The 16,097-nt window shown below is 43.9% G+C and overlaps 1 protein-coding gene across 2 annotated transcripts in view; it reads right to left on the bottom strand.

The window, feature by feature from the left end:
• LOC140426150 (polypyrimidine tract-binding protein 2) overlaps nt 1-16,097 on the bottom strand; it is a 98,626-nt gene that overhangs the window by 57,961 nt on the left and 24,568 nt on the right. For both annotated transcript variants that reach the window (XM_072510564.1, XM_072510566.1), the window contains exon 4: nt 5,028-5,200. In XM_072510564.1, the coding sequence (XP_072366665.1) occupies nt 5,028-5,200 (173 nt within the window). The remainder of the gene's footprint in view (nt 1-5,027; nt 5,201-16,097) is intronic.

Genomic DNA, 16,097 nt, shown 5'->3' with positions numbered 1-16,097 from the left:
ACTTAGTTTTTTCAGTGCTGTACAGTGGCGGTGGTCTGTAAACCTAACTTGCTCTGACTAGGAGTGGACTTTTATTAAAATAATCTGGACTTGAACTAAAGGACTCTGGGCTCTCAGAGCTTTTGTGTGGCGGCAGTTTGGTAAATTATCCTGTACTGTAATGTTTTATCCAAGATTGCTTTCAGTCTAGACAGAGAGCGGGGGCTGGAGGGCGCATTGCTTAGGGTGTTTTAGGGAGATTGCAACGAGGGGAGGGGGGGGCCCTGCACTTGGTATCTTTCGGCGGGAGATCGGGGCCCCTGATAGGGGGATAGGCTAGGGGCTGGTTAAGGGACTTGAAACGGCATGGGGAGATACAACCAGGTTGATGGGTCCTTGGTGTGTGGGGGGAGGGCCCGAGCACTTGGGCGTGAGACAGTCAGGCGCCAAGGGCATGGGTCAGCGTAGCTAGCGTAGGTCAGGAGGCACCAGGGAGAGTAGGAGGAGGGGCGGGCTAGGGCCAAGCGCAGGGCTGACCTGGCAGGTCAGGCCTCGCGGGGGGGGGGGGGCAGAGGAAGTCGGGGGGGGCAGCTTAGAAGTAAGTAGAGCAGAGGAGACTTAAGTGGGCAAGGGGGGGTGACCAGAGATCCCCCTGGGGGAGAAAGTCGCTTGCAGACTCTCAGGGAACAGCGCAGGAAACCGACAGCAGCAGCACCCAAGGGGGGTGGGGGGGTTAGAGTCACATTAGTTTAGTTGAACACGTGAGGTACGGGCAAACAGAGCTGATAGAGGAAGTGCCATATTAACATGTTTCTTTCCCACTGTTCGTTTTCACTATGTTAAGGCTCTCTGCATAGGGCCTCTTTTTCTCTCTGTAAATGTTACAAATTTGTTTAAAATAAAGAAAATTACAAAAAAAAAAAAACAATGGTGCTCAGGGCTCATATGACCCAGGCTCGTAGGAGTGGCTTTTCCCCGGAGGCGGAGGATGTAGTGATTAGCACTGTTGCTTCACAGCGCCAGGTTTGATTCCCGGCTTGGGTCACTGTCCGCGCAGAGTCTGCACATTTTGCCGGTGTCTGCGTGGGTTTCCTCTGGGTTATCGGGTTTCCTCCCACAAGTCCTGAAAGATGTGCTGCTAGGTGAATTGGACATTCTGAATTCTCCCTCCGTGTACCCGAACAGGCGCCGGAATGTGGCGACCAGGGGCTTTTCACAGTAACTTCATTGCAGTGTTAATGCAAGCCTACTTGTGCTAATAAAGATTATTAAAAATGTGGAAGGGGGCCGGCGAATCACGCTCATATGTTTTGGACGTGAACAAAGTTGGGGGGGGGGCTTCTGGGCTGGGGTTTGCAAGACTCTGTTGGAAATAGTGGAGGTGAGGATGTGGCTGTGCCCTTTGGTGGCAATTTTTGGTGTTTCAGACCTGCCAGAGCTGCAGGAAGGGAAGGGGGCCGATGTAGTGGCCTTCACTTCTCTCAATTGCCCAGCAGCCTATCTTACGGAGTTGGTGGTCGGCAGGGTTACTGGGGGTCTTGGCGTGGCAGGGGAATTTGAATGTATTCTTAAAACTGGAAATCAAGTTCTTCTCAGGGTGTCTGAAGAAGGGTTCTATGAATGATGGAGACTCTTTCTGTCTTTAGGCCAGATAACTGGAGTTCTCTGGCCAGGGGTCAGCAGTTATGGGGTAAGGGAGTGTTGGGGTAGTTCAGTGGAGAAATTGACAATCTGACAAAATTGACAACATTTGGTGTTGTTGTTTGTGTATGTTATTAACTCTGTTTGGAATAAAATATATATGTTTTTTTTAAAAAAAGGACAGAATCTATTTGGCTAGAGCAAAGGAATATTTATGTTACTCAATGTAGTCCATAGGCCAGCAAATAGTAGAAAGAATGTAGAGGAACAAATTTGCAAGGAAATTGCAGAGAAGTGCAAAAATTGTGGCGTAGTTATAATGGAGGACTTTAATTATTCAAAAACAGATGGGGATAGTAGTATTGTCAAGGGCAGAGAGGGGAAAGATTCCTAGAGTGTATTCAGGGAAACTTTCAACAGCATGTTTCAAGTCCAACGAGAAAAAAGGCACTGCAGGCCTGATTCTTGGGAACGAGGCAGACCAAGTAGAACAAGAATCAGTAGAACATTTAGGACAGTGATTATTGTATCATAAGGTTTAAACTGACTGGGAAAGGACAAAGAAAAATCCAGAGTAAGGATAATTAAATGGGTGAAAGCCACTAACTGATCTGGGCCAAATAATTTGGAGTCAAAGGTTGGCAGGAGAAATGCCACAGACACAGGGAGAAAGTGCAAATTCCACAGGCAGTGACCCGAGGCCGGAATTGAAACTGGGTCCCTGTTGCTGTGATGCAGCAGTGCTAACCACTGTGCCACCCAATTGGCAAAAGAAACAAAAGCAATGAGAAAAAACATTTTCACGCATTCAAAAGGCAATTAGAATGTTAGTTGAAATGGGAGAATGTGCAAGGTTATGAGAAGGCAGGAAAACGGCAAAAAGTGAATTGCTCATTCGGAGAACCAGTAGACACAATGGGCTGAATCGCCACTTTCTGCTCTGCAATTCTGTGAAATAGGGATTCTCACTGATTAGTGATTGAAATGAAAGTCGCCATAGTTCCAGAGGACCACAGGCTGCTCTTCCCTTGAGAGAGCTGACTGTTGGTGATTTAATCTGAGGGTTACCACACCTCAGCCGAGGGGCAAGGCTGAGAAGGCGGGGGGGGGGCCTTCAGAGATAACCTCAGCCGGTACAGGCATGGAATCTGCAACTGTTGGCGCTGCTCGACATCATGAGCCAACTGAGCTAACCGTCCAGGACAAAGCAGCCCACTTGATCGCACCCCATCAACCACCTTAAACATTAATTATCTCCATCACCGATGCACAGCAGCATCAGTAAGTACCATCTACTCGATACACTGCAGCAACTCTAGGCTACGACAGTCCCTTCCAAACTTGCGAGCTCCACTTCTACAAGTTCCCTCCACACCATCCTGACTTGAAACTATATTGTACTCCTCTTTGACCAAGCCTTTAGGTGTTGGGAATAGGTGACAGGTTTAGATAAAGGATCTGGATCGGCGCAGGCTGGGAGGGCTGAAGGGCCTGTTCCTGTGCTGTAATTTTCTTTGTTCTCTTTAGCCATCTGTCCCAGTTATCGCTTTATGCAGCTCAATGTCAAACTTTGTTTCATAGCACTCTTGTGAAATGCACTGGGATGCTAAATTTCTTTGGATGCTTTATGTTAAAGCGCTATATAAATACAAGTTGGGATCCAATTTTAATTTAGTACATAGTGTTGCAATTTGCACCATTAAGTCCCAGTGTAAATGCATTGATTAAAAAACTGCATGTCACTGACTTTGCTACCTGTCTTAAATTGCAAAACTTCAATTTTAACTTGATTATTTTCAAAGAATCATACCAAAACACATGACTAGTGCATGTAGGTCTTTATCATCCACGTGAGCAGCAACCCTAATCCCATGTCCCTGATTTGTTCCCATATCCCTTTATGTCATTTCGTTCAACTACGTATCTAACCTATTTTTAAACATGCAAATGTCACCCAGTCCCGGAGGACCATCGGCTGCTCTCCCCTTTTGAGAGTTAATTGGTGGTGACTTAACCCAGGGTCACCACACTCGAGGTGAGGGGAAAGGTGGAGAATGAATAACCTCGGCCTGCACGGGAATTGAACCCTCGCTGTTGGCACCGCTCCGCATCGCAAACCAGCCAACAATAACTAATTTCAGCAGGTATTACACAGTTTCACAGCCTTTTAACGGTCTCCTCTCCTAAATTTTTTACACATTAAAAATCTATGAATATACTCAAACAATCAAACAAGAAACGGTCTGTTAAACGGGAGACAATGAATCCCACTGAAGTCTTCCGAATTCAGCTTTAAAACGGTTAGAGGGAGCATGCATGTGAAAATACAAAAAAAACATGACCAGCTATTCTTCAAAGTATCAATTCTTGGGATAGAAAAACAAAGAAAACCAAAGAAACTAAAAAAGTATTAGTTGCTTCATGCTCCGTGTATGGAACTTAGGTGAGCTCAACCTTTCGATGCATTTAGATTTGTGCATATGTTGGCAAGTAGTAATACGTGTCTCGAACACAACATGCTGCTTAAACGGCATGCTTAATTATAAAACTTTAACAATTATTTTGGAATACTTGATCAGAATAACCCAAATAGTAGCCCATTTAACTCGCTGTGAAAAGTTATGCTAGCAAAACGTAGCTATGGTTCTTACGGCTAATGAAAGGTACAGCCCATATATTTCTAAGCATTTCCACATATGTTGGCAAGTTAACCACTGTCACTCTTGTCAAGTGTCATTTTCCACCCACGACTTCCTCACATTCCCAGCTTGAGAATGAATAAGAAGGGTATAAAACCAGAACATTAACTTGTTTCTTGTGATCACAGATACTGGCCGATTTCCTTTATTTTGTCAGCATTGTGTTTTTATTTCCAAATCTAGGATTCAGTGCTAAATAGCAGTCATCTGAATGTCAGCAGCACACTTTTCTCCTTATTATAGAGAAAACTCTTTTAAGATTATAGAGCTCATTTCACTAATGAGCAGGTGCAAATGCTGTAATGTTTTAAAATGTACTAGGAAAAGGAATGGAAATATTTGAACAGGTAAATTATTAGACAAGAGTAGCAAGCTTTTGAATGTCACCACGCCATTAAGGTAACCTCAAACACTTGGTACAGTTGAGCATGCTCGTGCAAATTTTTCCAGAGATAAAAAAGAGGAAATATTCAAGTGTAATTGAATGTGCTTTACATTTCAACCGTTAAAAGCTTTTTGCAAATAATGGGAAGTACTTTAAATAGCTATACATTAAAAATGAAAGTTCAGAACATAGTGAACAGTACTCACATTTAGCACCCTTATTAAAGCATCAACTGCAGTACTAGCTTTATGCCATTATATCCATATTACTATTTATTATTTTATTATTACCCTTACCAGGAATCCATTCCAGACTGTACATACCTGGTTTTTCCCTTTCAACATCAGAATGTTGGTGACTTTTCCAAATGGCAAGCCCAAAGCTATGACCTCAGTTTCCATGACTTCACTGGGCAGTTTCCTAATATGTAGAACACGAGATGGTGCACCAATCATCTTATCGTCACCTTTAAATTTCTTGCTGTCATTGCCATTAGCTGCAGAACATAATAAAATGCAACATTTGCTTAAGTTTAAAAACAGCAGTGAAAAATCTGTTTCATCATGAAAAAGGTCTTCTAGATTTTCTGAAGTGATTGTGAAAAAGTATGCAAGAAGCTGAAAAAAATAGAACTAATGGGATGTTAATTGTAATGAATGCAGGCAAATTAGCGGCATTGTACATGGTCAGATTGGGCATTCGAAAATCAGTTCATAGTATCATTGCACTCAGCAAACATTTTCTGCAAAGGTTTGGGGAAAAAGGATGGGACCTTAAAGCAATGGCTTATTTTAGTTAAATCCTAATTTTAGATGTTAGAATTTTAAAAAACTGATGGGGAAAATAGTAATGATTGTTTTTATCTCCAGAAATCATGACAAAATATTCGCCAGAGTGTACAGTGATGTGGCATGTTCCAGTTTAAACATGACCATAAAAACTTATAACAGGAGTTGTATTGTTACAGACTCCTGGTCAGCACTCAAAAGTGGCTAAGAGACTGGACCAGAGTCACAACATTTTAAAGTTAAAGTGAAGCGGAAAGATCGATTTGTCTCAGGAGTGATAATGAGAGGGTAGGGCTTGGTTATTTTATGAAACAAACAAAAAAAAAATATTTAAACTTCAACCATAACAATAACAGATTACACATAGTTTCTTAACCTTAACAGCCTAGTTTCCATTAACCAGCACATTAAATGAATATATAGCTCTTATTCCACTTACACAGACAGGCAAAGGCATTTACAAAGCAATTTTTCTTGTTAGGGAAATTCATTCTGAACCCTTTTCCAAAGCCTGTCTCAGTGGCAACTTTCATAACCTATCTCGATCAATTTCCAAATTCTTGTCCCGTGTCTGTTCCAAACAGGATCCTTTCTCTCCAAGCTTTGCCCAGCCCCTCAAATAAAGGTTCTATGCTAGGGTCTCCAGACTTCAACCCATCATCGTTATCTTGGCTGTTTGATGGCCTACTCCTTTATACAAAAGAACAGAGCTATGCTATTAATATACAACTAACCTTGCATTGATGGACAAAGAGGCCATCAGACTCTGTAATGGGCGGCTGGTCAGACTGGAATGTCCCAAAGGACAATGGATCCAAGGCATCCTGTGTATTCCCACTAATGAGTTTAAGTCTGACTGGGACAATGTAACTCGGCCAGGTGTGAGCATATCCCTCGGACTTTGTACTAGCAGTTTTTTCCTCAGTCGGTTTAACCCCTAAATTGCCTGCTCCATCATCGACTCATTCCTGGACCCAATTTCCTAATATCTCCCTCGCGTAACAATATTAGGCATAACAAAAATACAACAGGAAGTCAATTGGTAGACAGGAAGTTAGGAGTCCTTCTTGTTTATTTCCTTTGTCCCCTTTTATTTTATTATCCTGGTCAGTGAACCCATAATCGGGATGTGCCTTTCAGCAGAAGGATGAATGAAACAGCATGATTGCTAGGGCACAGCATTCAGTTTTGTATTTTGAAAAAGAGAAGCCAGACTATTCGGCACCAAGTGGATCTTAGGAACCAGCTTTGGAGGAAATCGATTTGATTGGTTAACTGGCAACCAGTGGGTTGGACAGGGACAGTGTTCTGCCTGACAACGTTTAGTGACTGGTTCTGAGTGATGCTTTCTGAGAAAACTTGGCAGAAGAGTTTAGACCTTGAGAGTGAAAAGATCTCTCTCTCCTGCTTGCTAAGTGAAAGAACTGCTCTGTTGTTTTGAAAGCAGTGAGTGCCTGACGCATCCTTTGCTGCAAATCTGAAATGATGCGGAGTCTGCAGAGAAAGTAGAGAGCCTTGCCAGAGAAAACCATCTCGAGCCTAGAAGGAAGAAATAGCTAAACAAAAGCCTGAACTTCAGAAACATTGTCTGGAAGTCATCCCAGTGCAACGAAGATCCTTGCCCTTTTATTAATATTTTCTTTCCCTTTCCACTGTGTTGCTTGTCGGTGCATTTGTAGTAAGTGGGGCGAGATAAGAAGGGGGGGGGTTAGGAAAGGGGTACTAGATAGTCAGTAACATTTTCTGTCCGTTTAATTATAATTTTGTACATAATAGAAGGTTACTTGTATTTTAAAATTACAAACCTGGTCAAAAAGAAACACTGCAGGGAGAACAGCAACAGCCAGAATGCACCTTAATGGGCTGATTGATGGGGAGGATAAAGAGCTCAATAGAAATGATAGAGAATGTGATATAACAGTGAAAAGGGGGATAGATAAATGTGTCCCCCAGTGTCAGCATAGGGGATATCTCGAGGGGAAGAATTTGGAGGGGGGGGGGGGGGGGGGGGGTCGGTGGAGAGATCCTGTTTTTTGGTCCATGTTGGAACAAACAGCATAAGTAGGAACAGGGAGACAGATCATCCTGCTGAGTGGGTATCAGGAGCTAGGGGTTAAATTAAAAAGTGGGGCTTTTAAGGTCAATACTTTCTGAATTATTCAAACGAACCACATGGAAACTGGAGAGACAGACATATCAAGAGAATTACCAGGCACCAGTGGAAAAGAGGGGCTACTACTTTTCATGGGACACTCTCCCCAGTATTGAGATGAGGAGCTGTACTGGTGAGAGGGGTTCTACCTCAACTTGAATAGCATTGGTGTTCTAGCAGAAAAGGATAAATAGGGAGACAACAAGGTTTTAAAACAGTTAAGTCAGGAGGGGCATCCGCAAAAAATTAAACACCTAAATATATAAATAAAACAGATAAAATGAACATATGTCAAACTAAACTAACAGACATGACAACGTAAATAGTTAGGGAATAATTAGTTATAGAATAGTAACGTAAAAACATGCTTAAAACGTGAAGAAAAGTAATGTCAAAATGAGTCAAAACTGTTTGAACAGTTATGCATATAAGTGTCTGTAATGTTGCAAGAAGCCAGATATGGTGGGAATTACTGAGACATGGCTAGAGAAAAATCAAACTGGAAATTAAACATTGCAGGATGTAACACATTAGGAAAAGATGGAACGGGAAAAAGAGGTAGAGTGGCTGGACTTATTTGAGATAGCTTGCGGCAGCAGAAGAAAGTGATGCCGCCATCAATAAAATAGATTTGTGGAAAAGAGATAAAAGAATAAATCACACTAACAGAGATAATCCAAGGAAATCTAATAGTGAGGGGAAGTGGAAGAAGAAATAGTTTACGAACACAAAGTAAAATGAGGAAGGGAACAAGGTCTCCATAGAATAGACTTAAGATAAAAATCACAGATAGCAACAACAAAAATCACATATTAATTATTTTGCTTTAGAATTCACTGAGGCGACAAATCAAGGAGACTTGACGTCAGAAGATAAAAGCAAAAGTATGATAACCACATTTGAAATAAATTAATTACTCAAAATCAAAGAGGATAAAATGTCTGGTCCGGATGGATTGCATCTGTGAATTTTAAAACCTGGATTACATCACCCGATACAGGCTAACCAACTTTGTAGACCCCGACACAAAAACATTTTTTCACTTTGCGTTGCAAGGCAGATCTGCATGCATCTTACAAGAATTGATTAAGATTTTCACCAACAACAATCATGGGAGATCCTGTTCTGCCAGTTGTTGTTTTTCAATAATCAGGCTAGAAATCAGAACAGGTCTATGTTCAGATGAACCCTCCAGAGAATTTTTTTGGAAGGTTAATGACACTGGATCACAAGGATAACTTTCCATCCATTTTCTTGTAACTTACATTAAGTAAATGTAATTCAGATACAAATCAGCTGTGATCTAACAGAGATGTTGAATGGTGTACACACATTCCTATGAAATATAGGAGCTACTGCCTGCTAGGATCACTGATCACCTTCTCCCCACAACGGTTGAAAATTCATGAAGCGTCTGCGAGTAGATTTTCCTCTTGAAATGGGGACCGAGTCCATCTGGATATTGTCTACTCGTGTTTTTCAAACTTCTTTTTCCCTGGGACCAACTTTTGCCGACCTTCACAACACACGCCACATTCACTTACCTTAAATGCGAGAGGTGGATTTGTATGGTCCTCACAATCTCACTTGAATCAGGTTTAAAAGGAGAGGGCAGTTCACATATTAGGTGCAGTCTTCAAGCAGGTCCTTTGTGCAGTCTTCAACTGTTTGAAAACGGAAAATCCAATGTCGCACATGTAGGTCGTCGTGAAGGACAATAACAAAATGCTTGTTTTTCTCAACACTGAATGCTCCTGGAAGATGCTATTCCAGAAGGCAAACAACCTCATGGGTTTTTAGTGTGGTATCAAAAGACAGGTACAGCAGCGTAGCTTAATTTGGAGTCAGCTTTAAGTTAATAACAGACTCTAGGGTCTCAACCTCAAAAGGAATTTTTCACCTACCACTTCTCTTTCAAAGTCAGAAACTTCTCTCATTTGCCAGTACCTCACTGCAAATAACTCAAACTGGCTTTGCATCGTTATTTACATTGGCACAATTGACAAACCCATACCTCAAGAAATCATCTTTGTACTGCTTTGTTCCTGATTTAAGTTTATTCTTTATAGGCTGTTAACCAGAGGCCCTGGAACTCTGTACAGAGCTAACTCTAGCACTGCTCTGTCCTGCCTTGGATTCTCCCAAGAAGCTCTCTCCAACAGATTCTGTTGTGAGATCCTGTCCAATAGATACACTGCTTATTTGAGTCTCTGGCGGGGGCAGCACGGTGGCACAGTGGGTTAGCCCTGCAGGCTCGCGGCGCCGAGGTCCCAGGTTCGATCCAGGCTCTGGGTCACTGCCCCTGTGGAGTTTGCACATTCTCCCCGTGTTTGCGTGGGTTTCACCCCCACAACCCAAAGATGTGCAGGCTATGTGGATTGGCCACGTTAAATTGCCCCTTAATTGGAAAAAATTAATTGGGTACACTAAATTTATAATTAAAAAATTTTAGTCTCTGGCCATCTCCAACTTTTCACAAAACGATCCATCTTCACAGTCCTCTTGCCAGCAACTATAAAAATCAAAGTAACTCTGCTCCGTGATTTGGCATCAAAAGCACGTACATGGAGGGCACTTGCGTCAGGTGTACCTGCTGGGCGCGTGACCTGCTCTCTGCTTCCGGCCTGAAGACTCAACACACCCTCATTTATTTTCATTTAAAAGGTGGCAACGGCTGCCGTTCTGTGTAAAGCACCGCGGTAGCAGCTGTTGGGCGCTTCGCCCACGATCGGAACCACCGCGGGAAAGGCGTGACCGATCGCTCCACGACACCTACCTGTGACCCATCCGCAGGTCACCATAAGACATAGAGCAGAATTAGGCCACTCAGCCCATTGAGTCTGCTCCGCCATTCAATCATGGTTGATATTTTCTCATCCCCATTCCCGTGCCTTCTCCCCATAAACCCCTTATTAATCAAGAACCAATCTAACTCGGTCTTAAAGACACTCAGTGATTTGGCCGCCACAGCCTTCTGCGGTAAAGAGTTCCACAGATTCGCCACCCTCTGGCTGAAGAAATTCCTCCTCTCAGTTTTAAAGGATCGTCCCTTTCGTCTGAGATGGTGTCCTCTGGTTCTCATTTTGCCATAAGTGGAAACATCCTCGCCACGTCCACTCGATCCAGGCCTCGCAGTATCCTGCAAGTTTCAATAAGACCCCCCCCCCCCTTCTAAACTCCAACGAGTACAGACCCAGAGTCCTCAATCGTTCCTCATAAGTCTTCATTCCAAGGATCATTCTTGTGAACCTCCTCTGGACCCTTTCCAAGGCCAGCACATCCTTCCTTAGATACAGGGCCCAAAACTGCTCACAATACTCCAAATGGGGTCTGACCAGAGCCTTATATAGCCTCAGAAGTACAACCCTGGTCTTGTATTCTAGCCCTCTTGACATGAATGCTAACATTGCATTTGCCTTCTTAACTGCCGACTGAACCTGCACATTAACCTTAAGAGAATCGTGAACAAGGACTCCCAAGTCCCTTTGTGCTTCTGATTTCCTAAGCATTTCCCCATTTAGAAAATAGTCTATGCCTAAATTCCTCCTTCCAAAGTGCATAACTTCACACTTTTCCACATTGTATTTCATTTGCCACTTCATTGCCCATTCTCCTAACTAGTCCAAATCCTTCTGCAGCCCCCTTGCTTCTGCAATACTACCTGTCCCTCTACAGATCTTTGTATCATCTGTAAACTTAGCAACAGTGCCTTCAGTTCCTCCTTCCAGATCATATATATATATATATATATATATATATATATATAAAAATATATGGCACACCACTAGTCACCGGCTGCCATCCTGAAAAAGACCCCTTTATCCCCACTCTCTGCCTTCTGCCAGTCAGCCAACCCTCTATCCATGCCAGGATCTTACCCTTAACACCATGGGCTTTTAACTTATTCAACAGTATCCAATGCACCACCTTGTCAAAGGCATTCTGGAAATCTAAATAAATCACGTCCACTGGTTCTCCTTTGTCGAACTTTCTTGTTACCTCCTCAAAGAACTGAGACAGATTTGTCTGACACGACCTCCCTTTGACAAAGCCGTGCTGACTCAGTCCTATTTACCATGCACCTCCAAATACTTCGCAATCTCATCTTTAATAAGACTCTAAAATCTTACCAACATGCACGTCAAAAAACCTGGTCTTCTCCCAAATGTTGGGCAGAGTATGAAATTCAGGCACCTTGGGGAGCTGATTCAGACACAGAAAAAGAGGCGCTTGCTCTTGTAGCAAAGAATTGGTGCATCATTGCCTTCATTTTAAGATGACGTGATTCCTTCATTTTAAGATCACGTGATTCATTCTGTCATCAATCTTCCATGTATCCAAGCCCTTTACAGGTGATCACCTAATACACCAGGGACATCACATATGCAAAATTCAGAATTTGCTTGATCCTTGTCAGCAGAGATTGTGGGAAGCCTTCACAAGTTTATAGCTGGCTCAGCTAGTTTATAAATTATGAATTAAAAATATTATTTCCACCAATAGGAAGAATATTTATTAATAACTGCATGAGTGCCTGAGGTGATCATCTCGGGTACTACATCATAGTGAAACACAGCTAGAAAATTTGGAATTAACCTCAATATAAAATATCCTTAGTTACTGGTTATTTTCCCTTTTCAGCTGCACTCCGAATCTACTAATTTATTGATCTCTGATGCACAATATTACCATATTGGAGATTTCCATGAATTATCTGCTGGATTTAACCATAGAAGTAGAGAAATGAATGATCACAAATTCTGCTAATTTCTGCAGTTAAATGATTCAAAGCAATTGCTTTCTACGCTGATTGTTAAGACTGAACAGATTGCAATTGAATAGCAATGTTAAATATTAAGGACATTAAAGGAACAGTTATTTTCAATAAGTTTATTTGACTCTTACTTGTATGTGAACTGAAACCAAAATAGAAACTAGTGGCAGTTCTTTTTCAAGACTGTGTTGCAGGCCAAGGTTGTGTGGGTCTCGATTCGCAGGTTTCGGAACGTTCGTGGAGTGATTAGTCGCACCATTACGGCAGTGGTCCTAATCGCGGGAAAAGCACCCCAACAGTCGCTACTGGCTTTTCTCGAGAATGGCAGCTGCTGTCGCCTTTTAAATGAAAATAAATAAGACTGTGTGGAGATTTCCGGCCATAAGTGGCAGGGGAGAAGCAGGTCACACGCCCTGCAGGCACACTTGATGTCCAAGCGTCCTCCAGGAACGTGCTTTTGGCACCAAATCACAGAGCAGAGTTGATTCCAACTTCCATCTGCTGGCAAGCAAAGCAAGTGAACTGTGAAGATGAATAGTTTTCTAATAAGGAAGAGACTGCCAGAGACTCAAATAGGCAGTTTACCTTTGGACACAATCTCACAATAGAATCTCTGGAAGAGCGCTGTTCAGAACCCAAGGCAGGACAGAGCAGTGCTAGTGTCAGCTCTATACAGAGTTCCAGGGCCTCTGGTTAATAGCCTACAACGAAGGAATTAACTCGGCAACAAAGCAGCACAAAGATCATTTCTTGAGGTATGGGTTTGGCAATTGTGCCAATGCAAATAAGGATGCAAAGCCAATGTGTGATATATGCAGGGAAGTACTGGCAAATAAGAGAAGATTCAGATTTTGAAAGCGAAGTGGTGGATGAAAGATATTTTGGGTTGAGACCCCAGAATCAGCTATTAATTTAGAGCTGACTCAGGTCTACACTGTTGTAGCTGATCTGTAATACCACATTGAAACGCCCCAAATGCCCTTAAGGCTGTCAGCATTCTGGTGTAGCATCTCCCAGGAGTATCCAGTGCCGAGTAAAACACACATCTGGTTGCTATTGCCCCTCACGACGACCTATGTGCAAGGTTGGATTTTCCATTTTCATAAAGGTAAGACGGCACAAAGGAACAGGCTGATGTCTGCACCGGATGTGAGCATTGCCCTCTCCTCCTTTGAACCGGATTCAAGTGAGATTGTGAGGACCAAACAGTTTTTCATTAAACACTTTTTTCATTAAAGAGAGCGAATGTGGTGTGTTTTGCAAAGATCAGGCGGCTTGCAAAAGTGGGTCGTGGGGAAAAGTTTGGAAATCACTGCTGTAGGCCTACTACACTGGCTATTTCAGAAATGATGTGGAGATGCCGGCGTTGGACTGGGGTGAGCACAGTAAGAAGTCTTACAACACCAGGTTAAAGTCCAACAGGTTTGTTTCGATGTCACTAGCTTTCGGAGCGCTGCTCCTTCCTCAGGTGAATGAAGAGGTCTGTTCCAGAAACACCTATATAGACAAATTCAAAGATGCCAAACAATGCTTGGAATGCGAGCATTAGCAGGTGATTAAATCTTTACAGATCCAGAGATGGGGTAACCCCAGGTTAAAGAGGTGTGAATTGTACCAAGCCTGGACAGTTGGTAGGATTTCGCAGGCCAGATGGTGGGGGATGAATGTAATGCAACATAAATCCCAGGTCCCGGTTGAGGCCGCACTCATGTGTGAGGAACTTGGCTATAAGTTTCTGCTCGGCGATTCTGCGTTGTCGCGGGTCCTGAAGGCCGCCTTGGAGAACGCTTACCCGGAGATCAGAGGTTGAATGCCCTTGACTGCTGAAGTGTTCCCCGACTGGAAGGGAACATTCCTGCCTGGTGATTGTTGCGCGATGTCCGTTCATTCGTTGTCGCAGCGTCTGCATGGTCTCGCCAATGTACCACGCTTCGGGACATCCTTTCCTGCAGCGTATGAGGTAGACAACGTTGGCCGAGTCGCACGAGTATGTACCGCGTACCTGGTGGGTGGTGTTCTCACGTGTAATAGTGGTATATCCATGTCGATGATCTGGCACGTCTTGCAGAGATTGCCATGACAGGGTTGTGTGGTGTCGTGGTCACTGTTCTGAAGACTGGGTAGTTTGCTGCAAACAATGGTTCGTTTGAGGTTGCACGGTTGTTTGAAGGCAAGTAGTGGGGGTGTGGGGATGACCTTGGCAAGATGTTCATCTTCATCAATGACGTGTTGAAGGCTGTGAAGAAAATGACGTAGTTTCTCCGCTCCGGGGAAGTACTGGACGACGAAGGGTATTCTGTCGGTTGTGTCCCATGTTTGTCTCCTGAGGAGGTCGGTCCGGTTTTTCGCTGTGGCGCGTTGGAACTGTCGATCGATGAGTCGAGTGCCATATCCCGTTCGTACGAGGGCATCTTTCAACGTCTGTAGATGTCTGTTACGCTCCTCCTCGTCTGAGCAGATCCTGTGTATACGGAGCACTTGTCCATAGGGGATGGCTTCTTTAATGTGTTTAGGGTGGAAGCTGGAGAAGTGGAGCATCATGAGGTTATCCGTGGGTTTGCGGTAAAGCGAAGTGCTGAGGTGACCGTCCTTGATGGAGACGAGTGTGTCCAAGAATGCAACTGATTTTGGAAAGTAGTCCATGGTGAGTCTGATGGTTGGATGGAACTTATTAATGCCATCGTGTAGTCGTTTCAGTGATTCTTCGCCGTGGGTCCAAAGGAAAAAAATGTCATCGATGTATCTGGTGTATAACATCGGTTGAAGTTCCTGTGCGGTGAGTAGGTCCTGTTCAAACTTGTGCATGAAGATGTTGGCGTATTGGGGTGCGAATTTGGTCCCCATGGCTGTTCCGTGCGTCTGGATGAAGAACTTGTTGTCGAAGGTGAAGACGTTGCTATCCAGAATGAAGCGGATGAGTTGCAGAATTGCGTCTGGAGATTAGCAGTTTTCGGTGTTGAGTACTGAGGCTGTTGCAGCAATGCCGTCGTCATGGGGGATGCTGGTGTAGAGTGCCGAGACGTCCATTGTGACGAGGAATGTACCTGGTTCAACTGGTCCATGGGTGCCGAGTTTCTGTAGGAAGTCCGTCATGTCGCGACAGAAGCTGGGTGTACCTTGTACGATGGGTTTCAAGGTGCCCTCGATGTAGCCAGAGAGGTTCTCACACAGGGTCCCATTGCCTAAAACGATAGGGCGGCCTGGTGTGTTGGCCTTATGTATTTTCGGGAGGCAGTAGAGATATCCAATGCGGGGAGTACGTGGGATGAGAGCACGTAGGGTGCTCTGAAGATCTGGATCCAAGGTCTTGATCAGTCTGTTAAGTTGGCGGATGTGTTCCTTGGTCGGATCTGCGGGTAACTGTCTGTAGTGTTCTTGGTTGTTCAGTTGTCGGTATACTTCTTTGCAGTAGTCCGTTCTGTTCAGTACGACAGTGGCCCCCCCTTTGTCTGCTGGTTTGATGACGATGCTGTGGTTGGTCTTGAGAGCGCGGATGGCATTGCGTTGTGCTTGGGTGACGTTCGGGGCTGTCTTATGAATGCGACTGATGAATCTGGCATTGACGCGACTCCTGACGGCTTGAGCATACATGTCGAGTCTAAGGCAGCGGCCTTCCGGAGGGGTCCATTCCGACTCTTTCCTCTTCGGTTGCCGCACCGCAGATCTCTCGGTCTGCTGT

The sequence above is a fragment of the Scyliorhinus torazame genome, chromosome 7 (assembly GCF_047496885.1).
Source record: "Scyliorhinus torazame isolate Kashiwa2021f chromosome 7, sScyTor2.1, whole genome shotgun sequence".
NCBI classification, from domain to species: Eukaryota; Metazoa; Chordata; class Chondrichthyes; order Carcharhiniformes; family Scyliorhinidae; genus Scyliorhinus; species Scyliorhinus torazame.
This window is presented reverse-complemented; position numbering and strand designations above follow the sequence as displayed.